This window comes from Taudactylus pleione, unplaced genomic scaffold, assembly GCF_031769625.1.
Source record: "Taudactylus pleione unplaced genomic scaffold, aTauple2 ptg000021l, whole genome shotgun sequence".
Taxonomy (NCBI): Eukaryota; Metazoa; Chordata; class Amphibia; order Anura; family Myobatrachidae; genus Taudactylus; species Taudactylus pleione.
The window spans coordinates 20,364,851-20,378,262 of NW_028284423.1; the positions used below are offsets into that span (position 1 = coordinate 20,364,851).

The following is a 13,412-nucleotide window of genomic DNA, read 5'->3' on the forward strand; positions in this document are numbered from 1 at the left end:
GAACTTCTTCATGGCTCTTTTTACATCACGCTGAATTGAATCACCCCCTTAGGTTTGCATGGAGACAGAAGACTTGCTTTACATTTATACACTGCATCTGGAAATGCAAATCCAACTAAAGAATGGAGATAACCCTGTACAGTAAGAAATGGTTTCAGAAATATGCACTCCAGTCCACACACCCTTTATCTCATTTTGCAACCTAACCCCTCTCCAAACGCGCACATCATTAAATCTTAATTTTATGCTGTACATTAGTGGTCCGATGCACCTACTCCATACAATCGGTCCCAGCTCCTCCTATTAGCCAATGCACTGTTCTGTCCCACAGCAAATACTAACTTCTCATTACCAGAACACAATGGCTTGATGGACGTCATCAGCGCCGCCAAAAAGGTTATTGAACTCTTCTTGGATGTCTTGCACTTTGTTAATAAGGCTTTGTTTTGTTGGTATGATTTAAAAGAAGGTGTGACTTAGGGTATATACTTTTGTGTTCCTAGATTAATTTAGAAGCATAGATTAACTTTATCCTATAATTTAATTCAAAAGCAGTCAAGATAAAAAATCTATTCCATGGCATACGAGTGACTTTTAAGAATTTGACGTTACTTATTTTGAATCTTAAATAAACAATTTTTGATGAGTAACTCTAAGCGCTTCCTTATGATGGATGTGGCACTGATATAGCCTATATTTAATAATATAATATCCAGGCTGTGTTCAATCGATTATAAAGGAGAATTCATTATAATAAAATGAAGGATAAAAGCATATAATGAATCTGATCATTATAAAGCACAGCACAGCATTTCATATAAGGTGCAGGAAACAAATTGCATATACACCATTCTATACAAAGTGCAAAAATAGTGTAGTTAAAGTGCAAGAAATAAACATATGGGATTCCCCTGGTCTAATACCCTTTTGGGCTGGTGGTGTGAGTAAACACTCAGATGGCCAAAAGTGCTCGTAGAATAAGGCAGGTTAAACTACTATCACCGCCGAGTTTTTGAGCTGCAAACTTTATGTTTACTGCGCATATTATTATCCCGATTTTTTAAATTATTTTGAATCTTGTAAATATTTCTATGTATAACAATCATGTGCCTAATTTTGGTAACATTTCTAAATAAAGCTGCATACACACACAACGATTTTATGAACGATTTTCTGTCAGATTATCTGTCAGATTTTTTAAAGTGTCATAAACAATTTTTTGAACTACAAACGATTTTTGTAACTTCCCTTAATGAAAATCGTTTAGTTGGTCAGTCAGAATGACCTAGAAATGGGAACGTGCATGAACGATAATCGTTCATCGTTATAACTCAGAAACTGAACGATTTTTTCAACGATTGAACGATAACGACATCGTTATAGTTAAATCGTTAAAAAAATCGTTACGTGTGTATGCACCTTTAGACATAACATGAAAACAATGATAAGCCTATGCCTAGTGCAACAGTTATCACTGCAATACAGTAAATCCAACCTACTGTACAAACACAAACACGTTAGTGTGTAATTTCAGTACTAAACTTACCATGAGTTGCAATTAGTTATTTCAAAGATAAGTTTGCAACATACATTTTAACTTTGATTTTAAGTTGATTGAGAACTACAAGGGTGTAATTAGGAAAAAAAGAAACAAGCATTGACAACCAGTAAATACACAAAGTACACAAGTGTGTTTTATTACATTTTGCAAGCACTTTGTTCTACATTTCAAAAACGCCAGCATGAAGCTGTTGGCACATTTATGTACAAAACAGATTAATTATAATGCCTGCTACAAAGCATTCTTTGTGAAAATACAAACTCTAATACCAGAGGAAAGCCAAAAAGCATCAACATTATTACACTGATCCATAGGACATTAGTTTAAAAATCACAAACTGCTTGAGACACAAAACTGAAACACTACAATATAGAATTTGAAAGAGGTTTAGAAGAATATTCTTAAACTGTTTTTTTTTAATACTGCACAAATCTGAGAACTTTTGACAGACATAATTATCAAAATAAAATGTAATCAATACTACTAAATGTTTAAGCATGCAACAAGTAACTATATTAGTATTATGCTTAATGAACTTCTTTACAAAAAAAATTCCCATGACGAATGCATTATATTAGATAAAGAAAAATCATTGTAGAAAAAACACGAGATTACTAAATGATGCCAAATAAGTTTTTCTTTTAACCTAGTGAAACACACAATTGCTGTGTTTTCTGTGTGAGATTTAGAAGTGCATTACTTACAGTAAAACATTACAGTATATTGGAGTGATCAGAAAGTTAACTAATAAATTAAGCCAGGGCTCTTGCACGTGTGTCTTTATGAATATATAGGAGTTATTTATCTCTCAAATATCCCATTAGGTAACTGTGGGTACTTAAAGGGGTCAATTAAATTAAAGGGTCATGGCGACAAGGACCGCAATCTAGTGTGCACATATGCCTAACTTTTGGTAGCCAAAGTTCGTACATTTTTGTGCGCACCCCTGAGGGGCTGCGAACAAGAATATGCAAATTTGGGGCGCAATAGGGCAGTCTGGTGAACCATTGCTGAGGTTACTGCGCCATTCCAATGGCATCACCTGCACTTGCATCAACTCCACAGAGCATCTAACTTTATACAACAAACCATTGACATCACTGAGACATGAGGACTTCACAGAATATGATACTTTGTGTCAAGATTGCTCTGAACCCGAATAAATTGTCTGTGTTATGACCTCATTATCTAACCTTACTAGTTAATACTTTATATGAAATAGTGATTTTCAGCTGAGGAAATAGCACTCTCCAATGTATGTGTAGGTAATAAGTATACTCTAAGAGGGAATCGGTATGATATCCCGGCTGCCGCATGGCCGGGAGTTCGAATCCCAGCAGCAGCAGCCCGACAAACCAGCAGAGGCCGGCAGCGGAAGCCCGACAGCGCTGGAAGGAATTGCACTATTTATTGTGATTGGCCAGGAAGCTTGTCTGATTTGTGGCATACCTGGCTGAAGTAGTCCACCAAGGATTCAGTGTGAGCAGATCAAGTGATGCTCATGGGATGTCCTCTTTGGCCAATTATGACCTGCTCATACCACTCATGTTAATTTGACACAAAAATAAATAGTGATTTATGAGTGTATCCATCCGATTTAAGTGTACAGTAGTTGCTGCCTCTTACCTCAATAGCGTCAGTGCTTCCTAGTGTTTTGATTGGCTTCATTTTCATGAAATTCGGTACAGTCCATGGAAAAACTGCATCCACGATGTGAAGGCAATCGTCAAGCTTTAAACTTAATTTGCAGCACATAAGTCATATGCACAAAGGTTTATTATACGCCTTGTACACATAGGTGTAAATTTGACGTATTTAGCACTACAGGGAAACCTTGAGAAAACCCTGCTAATGTTCAAATGCTATGGCAAAATCAAGAAGAAACTATAAGGTTTTTTCAAGTTTTAAGTAGTATTGTGTATTATGCTTGTGTGAACAAACCCTAAACAACTATATTCAGGGAAATTCTGAATTTTAATAACAGGGCCTCGATTCACTAACCTGCGGTTTGTCAATGCCGACGATGATCGGCAGCTTTAATTAATGGATTTAAAATGCAACAGAAATAAATGCTAAGCCAGGCTGGTTTAGCATTTATTTCTGTTGGCACTTTAAATCAATTGGTTAAAGCAGCCGATCCTTGGCAGCTTTGATAAACTGTGGGTTAGTAAATCTAGCCCAAAAAAGTAAAAGTCACAATTTCAGATATACCTCTTTTCTCAGATTTAAGTTTAGAAGAATAAATGTGGCCAAGCAATGGGTATAAGCTATATTGGTTTTGTCAACCATTTGAAGAGTCCCTGCAATTTGGAGGCTTTGAAAGAAAAGGTTTAATAGAAATATTCAGATTTCACAACTTAGATCTCTACATGAATAATATAGCTCCAAAAAAATAGGAACATTTACTAAAGCAACTCAGAAAGATACATGTAAGCATATTTTCATGCAAAATTCCACTTTCTAATATGTAGCTACAGATTGTTAGACTTCAAGAGACATTGCAATTAACTTGGATGATTCCTTATGCAGAACTAAGTATACAGTATGTTACACACCTCTAAATATCACATTATGGCCACTGTTATCTGTGTTTGTATGATGCTTCTAGCACACATGCTGAACACAATCAAAGGAAGAGTATGATGAATCAATGTATATGTACTGTGATAATATTCCATTTGTAGAATGCAACACCCCATAGCACATGATCAACACTGACCAGCCAACAACTTCTCCAATACTATAAGTGCAAAGTCCTGTAAAAATTGTCATTGCAAGTGGAACCAACAAACCACAATCCCCACCCCACGAACATTACTATATGATGTTGGTGAATTAACTATCTAATTTAACAATGCACTTACACTCAATAGTCACAAAGTTGACCAATAAAGTGCACAAACAATGTAATATTATTATTTTTTCACCACAGCCAAAAATATTCTTGCCAGAAATGTTAAATTTAAAGACACTTCACAGCATTCCCAGAGCATTCCAAGAGGCAGAATAGAAGGAAACAGCAAATTTGGTCCAGTAACACTGTTATTAAAATCCAACATTATATTATTACAATGTTTAAAAGAAAAGTTGTACATTGGTTTGCTAAAATAATCTCAAAGTAGTATTACATATACAGCTCCATAACGAATGGAAATGCTGTATACCCAGGGACACAATATATGAGATTTCAAATGTGAAAAACTAATACATGAGAACACATATCCTAACATTGATAGCATGACATACTACTGTATACAATAGGTTTATAAAAAAGAAAAAGATAGGATCAAATAATAGCCAAATGTCTAGATACGTATTTTACCTATAGATTATCTGATGGCTTAACATCACTTACATGTTTGAGAAATAACTGGGCAAAAGACGTCATTTCAATGGGCGTGCCCATGCATCATCACCACGTTAGGCATGCTCACAATTTTAAACAGATGTCTCTATCACTGTAGTTGCCAGAATCTGAAAACTGAGATTGTAATAGCGTACATTAATACTAATATATAACACCAATACAGAAGCACCTGTTAATCTGCCAAACAGAAATTATACCTATGATTCCTCATAGGGCCAAAACACTATTGAGAAGCCTGAACAGTCCATGCATGGTTTAGAACTTAGAGCAGTAAGCAGATTATTGTACATGCTTCCTGTACAACGGTCCCTTTGAAGTTTACCTGTAGGTAAAAGTAGTTTTTGAAACTTAAAACTAAAAAGTATAAAAAGCTTTCTTTTCAAAAACATAGGAAACAATGCAAAATGTTTTATGCAAAACACATATAAAGTGGTTAAAAAAAGGAAACCAACATCTTTATTTAACAGTTAATTTTCTTCATCTAAGAAACCAGTCACCTTATAACAATTTAGGAAAGACTAATAGGGTGTTCCTTATTATATGACATTATTACACAGACCACTGTGAAGATGCCAAGTGCTGGTCAATCGAGGTTACGGAGATAGATGACACTCAACCTATCTTTTAGGAAAAGCACTTAATTTTCATGTACAATGGAAGGGAGGCTGTTAGTTGAAACAACAAAGAACTTAAATGTTACAAAGATGTAGAAGCATAGTTTTATGTGTAAGCATTGAGTCGCTCTTTAGAGCGGGTTGAATGGATGTCATGAAGTTCCTGTTCTTCCTTCGACTTGATGTCTTCGTATTTCTGCATTCGGCATGCGTCTTTCACATAGGCCCAGTTAGCAGATAGTACCATTAGGTAATGGACCTTTAAAAAGAAAAAGAAAAAAAAGAAGGTAAATATACTGTATCTCTGATTTCCCACTGCACTGATTGCAGAGTACATAAATACACTGGCTCGTTCATAGCTGTCTAAATGGTATGTAGTCACTATGGTGACAGTCAGAATTTCAACATGTTCATTCAATACTTCTATACTAAGAAAATGTCAACGTGCTTACACTGTAACTACAGTATTTATGAATGTCGGCATTATGGACATATTAGGGTAAGGGTCAAATAGGACTGTTGACTATCGACAATATCTACATTTTAGACATGTAGCCATTATATTAGTGTTGATATTGTGCATGACAACATGTCAAATTGTGGTCCTGTCAACGTTCAGACCATGTCGACATGATATTCCACACTCGTTGAATTATATTGAATTACTAATTTAACAAAGAATAGCCTTGAGCATGGTTAATGCTGCTAAATTTATGTGAAAAATAAAAGACCTAAAACAAATGTTTACTATAAGCTCCTTTGTCACCCTTATTACCATCTAAAAAATGTGCATTTGTCTAGTAAGCTTCACTTTCCCAACGAGTGCTTGCAGCTTGCTGATGCTACAACAGTCTGCGGCTGTACAGCTCATCATCCGTCTTTGGCTGATCAATGCTTTTCACAAAAATTAGCAGTAGCAATTTGCAATGAGAAAAGGCAACACTCAACAGTTACCATGGAAACCTTGTAACAGCGGAGCCTCTAACAGCTGGTGAAGCTGATTTAGGGACAAATCATTTTCTTTTCCTTATTACAGAATTGCATTATTAACATTAACTAGGAAAGATGTAATGTATACAATTCTTCTCTTAAATGTAGAATTGTATTAATCTGAGAATTGAAAATTCCAGGAAAGCAAACTAAACCCACAAGGTGTCCATAATATATTGCTATGATGGATTGGACATGTGATGTGCCCGAAGCAATTCTCTTTGTCATATTTCCATGTTGTCAAATAGTACTTTTCAGTATTTAAGGAGACATCAAATAGTGTAAGATTAAATAAGTGCAACATGTCCATGATTGCAGTTTATTTTTATAAGGATCTGATACATCCTCTGGCTGCATTGCCATAGAAACACAATGGGTAATGTTTGTGGCAGAGCTTTTGTAGTCTAAACTATGAGTGATTATTCATACTGCTGTAGGAAAGGATGAATATTTAAAGGAGACGTAATGGTTCAGTATCTGGAACATTTTTGTAACATTAGATAAGATGTTTTTTAGTTTGACAAACATATTTAGTTTAAATGGAGTTGGCACTTTTACATATATACTTAAATCATGATTATAATTCAAATTTATTTTGGGTAAAAATACAATTTTACAATGGAGTGATTCAGTATTTTGTCATTGTTTGGAGATTGTTACTCTGGAAAGAAATAAACTAGTAGAAATATGTACACAAGGCATTGGTTCCAGCTATTTATTGTTTACATGAAGCAGGCATTCTTTAAGGCTTATTGTTCACCAGGGAAGTTAAGCAATAGATACTGGCGTTTGAAGTTTGGAAATGGGTATTTGTGCTTGCCAACAGTTCTGTGTTCCGTTCGCCGGCAATATAACTACATCCCCTGTGTTTCCTAGGACTTAATTTCCCATTGATCAAAACAGGTATAAACCATTTGGATGAGTTCATAGTGAGATCATTTTGTTTGTGATATGCCTAATTGGGAATGTTTGGATTGATATTTTGGTTAATAATAGGCAAGGAGCATTTGTCAATAAAAAAAGTTCTTATACTGATGTGCTGTTCATTCACACTCCTAAATATGATATACACGCTCTGCAGATAGCGACCCAATATCTGGAACCCAGACAGCCAGTGGAGTCACTTACAGTTGCAGGTCACCCAATTCTTGTACAAAGCATTTACAGTATTGTCACTGTCAAACATTTACTCCAGTATAGAAAACCAGTAGTGCTGTAGGTACTGTAAAGGTGCCTATCCACTAGCAGACATGAAAACGACTGCACGATTACGACACTGTAATCGTGCAGTCGTCAGTCTGTGATGAGCCTGCACTGAACGAGCAGTCGTTCAGTGCAGGCTCGTCAATCATCTGCAAACATGCTCAACCTGACGTTCTCGTCAGGTTGTCCAGCATGTTTGCAAGTTGATAGATGTCTAAACAACTAGTGGGCGCGCGCATCGCTGGCCATTTTAGACATTTTTGCAAATGATTTGCAAATGATTTATGAACAATTGAACGATCGTTATCGTTCAATTGCTCAACTTAATCGTCTAGTGCACATATTAATCATTGCATGCCTGGCTGTCCGTCCATTAACCCCAGGAACGGAGGTCACTGGCGCCGGGAGCGGCGCCAGTGTCCTCCAGCCCGGTGCCGCAGGGAGGGAGGCTCTAAGCCGGACGCCCACTGAGATGTTATTACCAGCGGGCGCCCGGCGCCTTCCATGCAGTGCCACATTAGCCGGAGGCTGGAGTTCTCTTCTGAACTCCAGCTTCCGGCTCTCCCCATGCGCACTATGGGAGAGACGTCATGACGTTTCTCCCATAGTTCCTAGGAGCAGCCGGGCGGACAGGATGGTGGCGGATGCAGGAGCGGGGATTAAGGTAAGTGTTTTTTTTTTTGTACAAGCGGCACTACAGGGGCACTACTAAAGGGGCATTATATGGGGGCACTGCTACAGGGGCATTATATGGGGGCTCTACTACAGGGGCCCTATATGAGGGCACTACTACAGGGGCCCTCTATGGGGGTACTACTACAAGGGCCTTATATGGGGGCACTACTACAGGGGCCTTATATGGGGGCACTACAACAGGGGCATAACTATGGGGGCACTACTACAGGGGCATAACTATGGGGGCACTTCTACAGAGGCATTATATGGGGGCATAACTACGAGGGCACTACTACAGGGGCATAACTATGGAGGCACTACTACAGGGGCATTATTTGGGGGCACTACTATATGATTTTCTTCCCTTCAAATCAAGGGGGTAACGTCGGCGTATCTAAATATATTTTGGGGTGAAAGGTAAAAAAGTTCCCTGACCCCTGGTCTAGTGGATGGGCACCAAGGCATGTCTCAGATCTTCCTTGCTACTAGCACTTGTATACTCAGTGTAATTAAAACTAACAGTGTTTGATTTATTAACCCCTATTAGATTAAGATTACATTAAACTGAGAAAACCAATGCGGACAATCAAGGAGACCTGAGAATGTAATAATAATTTTTTTAAATAGCCAAAATAAAAAAGATACATTTAAGAATATATCTATCCCTATAATCTGGAGAACTAATCATATATAGATGTTTGGGGAAAATTTCTAGGGTTGCACACATTCATTTTTATAATTGTATTTGTACTGAGCTACAGTACATCAACTAACTAGTTACTAAACCTGATCCATCTACACCACAATGGCAGTGGACACTGAGCTATATATACATTTTTAATATTTAAAATATTGACATTCAGTATGTAAGACATTATACAAATTAGTTATTTAATTAAACAAATTAAAAAATATGTATATACAGAATGCACCTATCTTTATATAACAGATATAAATGGTTTAGCATCAGTTTATTTAAAGTTTCATGAACACCTTACCATAGCAATAACTGCAGCTCCAGCACCAGCCAATGCAACAATAAAGAGATGGAATGTCATGTTCAGCTAAAGAGGAAAAAGAACAGCAAAAATAAGGCATACATGCAATGGACTGTGCAGAGATGACACAGAGGAACATACAGTATTGGGGCTGATGTGAGTCAGTTTTGTGGTTGGAACTTGCATGTTTCCATACATGTTCCATAGCCCAGAGTACTTTGGATGATGACACTCAGTTGCATCTTCTGCAGAAGGGGCATAACTGGCTGATAATGGAGCATTCACACCTGGACTAAGTATTGCTGGGATTGTCTATTCTCTCTTCCTGATAATCCTTTCTACACTTTTTTCACCTTCTATACAATTATTTATTTATACAGACCATTATATATTTTTACCCAAGTTCTGTGATTCCACAGTAATCTGCACTCTTCTTGCCTCCATTTGTACATTCATCACAATACAAGTGACTATCCTGTATATGACAGCAGCATTCAATGTACACAACTAATTTTCTTTATCATTATTATTCTCTTTTACACATATCATTTTTGTACCTACATAATAGCATCAACAGGAGTTCCCCGCATTTTATGTTTCTCATTGACTGATTGCGGATTCAGGGCCTTATTCAGCACAGATCACAATTGCGATCGCAGCTGAGTAATTGCACGCAATGCTGCTGCGCAAATATGCTAATGTCTGCCACAGCTCAGCCAGCATAGAGACGCCCACTGTTGCTTTCTCACATCTGTAATACCTTGCAGCAGTGGCGTAACTACGGGCCCTGCAGCCATCGCAGGCCATTGCTTTGCCACTGCAACTGTGAACGCTGGCCTCTGAAGTGAATCGGAGGCTAAGCAGAGGCCAGTGTTCCCAGTGATGCAGTGCGCAGAGCCTGCGCGGATGCGGCTCCTGGATCAAGTTAGATCCAGTCAGCATTGCAGCGGGAGCGACAACCCAGACAACAACCACGTGGTCAGGTAAGTACTGGGATCAGGAAAGTACTGGGGGGGGGCACTAGTATGAGGGGCACAACTTTAAGGAGCACGGCATATGGGCACAACTACAAGGGCACTGCATATGGACACAGCTACAGGGGGCACTGCATAAGGGGCACAACTACAGGGGGATTACTACAGAGGGCACTGTATAAGGGACACTAACTTTATACACACAGATTACAGGGTATAAACTATGGCCCTCATTCAGAGCCGCTCGTTAGCGGCAGTACGCTCGTTCCGAGCGATGTTTGCACATCTGCGCATGCGTACGGTTTTTAGTATGCATGCGCGAACCAGTCAGTGCGGCCGAAAATCGTTTGTACGCTATATAGCGAGTGCCTGCTATTTTGAGTGACAGAATGAGGCGTATGTGGGTGGTAACAGGGGAAGGTGCTTGAAAATGGGGAGTGGAGATCCGAACGCAGGCGTGCTTAAAGGTCAAAACGGGCGTTTTATGGGTGTGTATATTTAAAACAGCAGCGTCATTGACCACGTCACTGGGTTATTTTATAGCCAGAACTGCTCGCAAATTTGTGGTAGCAAACACCAACCACAAGAATAGCGAGCAGTTCATACGCTGGTCGATGTACTCGATTAATCTAATAAATAGCGGACATGACGTATGGTGCGAGCGGCCAGGGGGCGTTTGTAACAAATAAACGAGCGTATGTTTTGCTCGTTCGTTCAGACTTAGAGGTGTGAACAGACTGCAATGTGCGTACGGATCATTTGAATAGCCACCCCTCGTTTTTAAACGAACGACCGCAAATAGCGAACGGCTCTGAATGAGGGCCTATGTTCCCAATAATCTGGTTCTACACGGACATAGAAACTGTGCAACCTGTCTTGAGCTGAGGTGACAGACTGGCAGGGGTGGAGAGGAGGGTTGGTGAAGTAGATCTGTCAGGGTGGTATGTAATGGGCATTACTGTGTGGCATAATATGTAAGGGGCATTACTGTGTGGCACAATGTGCTATTAGGGGTATTAGTGTGGCATAATGTTTCATAAAGGGCATTACTGTGTGGCATAATGTTTCATGTGTTATAGGGGCATTACGGCGTGGCATAATTTGTTATAAGGTCATTACTGTGTGTCATAATGTGTTATACATGGCATTATTGTGTGGCATAATGTGTAAGGGACATTACTGTGTGGCATAATGTGTTGTAAGGGGCATTACGGCATGGCATAATGTGTTGTAAGGGCATTAAGGTGTGGCATAATGTGTTATAAGGGCATTAAGGTGTGGCATAATGTGTTATAATGGGCATTAGTTAGTGTGTCATAATGTGTAGGGGACATTACTGTATCATGAAACCACATACCTTAAACATCGTCTTTGGGTGTGTTTATTTTTTTGACGGGGGCACCTAAAACTTTTTTGGCAGGGGGGAACAAAAGTTATAGTTACGCCACTGCCTTGCAGTTCTGTGTATACATCGGCCCGTCACGCACAATTACAGCAGCTCTGACTGGTCTCAGAAATTGCAAGTCTGGTGCACGCAGTGAGTACTCAAGCTGCGTAGGCAATCACAGTGGCCAATTTCTGCATGCCTATGCATCGATGTTCAAACAAACAGGCACGCCTGCGTTTCTGCAACCACTGCCCCGTCACCACCCCCAAACGCTCACGGCCTGTCACTCACTCTGCGATGGATTCCTGACTGCGTGCGCAATCGCCGCACATGCACAGTAAGCATTAATCGGCCAATCGGCGTACGCGGTTGCAATTGTGATCCGTGCTGAATCAGGCCCTCAATGCGGAAGCTAAAAAGTGGTTTCTTTTTTTATTGTTCGCGCATATATATGATTTTGTGATCAGATTTTAGCAAGGTTTTGGTTTTTTTTAAACCTGTTTTCATTAGTGTAAGACCTGCTGAATTCAAATGGTTTCTCTTAATTTTCGTTACACCTAGTAGTGAATGCATGTATCACAAGAAATGTTTATAAAGGTTGTGTGCAAGTGTCAGTGGGATGGTGGGGGCGGGGGAAGGGGGTTATGAGTACCCACAAATCCTGCCTGATGGAGGGAATTGATTTTTTCTGGTATGGAGACAGCCTTGTCTTTGTCTTTACTCTAACATGCTGGCCTGCGTTTGGAGCCCTGATGCCACATTTCACAGGTCTATGAATTTGTAATTGGGGCCAATTTGACATGATTCTATAAATTGCTGCATTTTGGCCCAACCCCCTCCCCATAGACTAGCTAATTGCGGCATTATATCATTAGCGACCTGCAGCCAGCAGACCCTCCTCCCCCCCACACACACACCAGCAGACCCTCCTCCCCCACAGCAATGGGGGAAGCAGCTGCAGGTGTTGACAGGAGGAAACAGTCCTCTCCTAATAGTGTTCCCCCTGCACTTTCTCACCTGGGGATTGGGGACAGAGATGTAAGAGACTGACGGCAACACAGATGAGACACAGGGAGGTGGAGGGCTGAGGGGGAGAGAGATGAGAAACATAGTGTTGAAGGGAACACAAATGAGAAACAAAGGTGGAGGTGTGTGGGGGTGAGAAGGGCACAGATGAGAGACATGGAGATGGGGGTGAGTGTGACAGAGATGAGAGACAGGGACAAGGGAGATAGGAGCATTGGCATAACTACCATAGGTGCAAGGGGTGCACCTATGGTAGTTATGGGGGCCCATCTTCCTTGTTAAAGTTACATGTGTTATATACATTTTTCACCATTGGGTGGTACATAGGGATCCTTACAAACTTTTGCTATGGGGTCTTCAAATACCTAGTTACGCCCCTGGCTAGGGGGATAGAAAGGTAGACGGGTAGAGGGGGATACAGGGGACAGAAAGGGAGACAGAGATGAGACATATATATATATATATATATATATATATACACAAACAGAAAATGGCAGCTGCTCAAATCAATCTGGCAGTACTCTTCAGGTGCATGAAAGGGAGGGGTCATACCAAGTAGAAAAAAGGGGGGGGGTTAACCCCCTATTGTTCCTCAGCACACTGAATTGTGAACCCTA

At 39.7% G+C, this 13,412-nt stretch overlaps 1 protein-coding gene across 1 annotated transcript in view; it reads right to left on the bottom strand.

Moving 5' to 3' along the window:
* Positions 1–1,668: 1,668 nt before the first annotated feature.
* GPM6A (glycoprotein M6A) overlaps positions 1,669–13,412 on the bottom strand; it is a 186,675-nt gene continuing 174,931 nt past the window's right edge. The window contains exons 6-7 of the mRNA XM_088448472.1: positions 9,409–9,474; positions 1,669–5,801 (exon numbers count right to left, since the gene is read on the bottom strand). Coding sequence (XP_088304598.1) covers positions 5,649–5,801; positions 9,409–9,474 — 219 coding nt within the window. The 3' untranslated portion in view covers positions 1,669–5,648. The remainder of the gene's footprint in view (positions 5,802–9,408; positions 9,475–13,412) is intronic.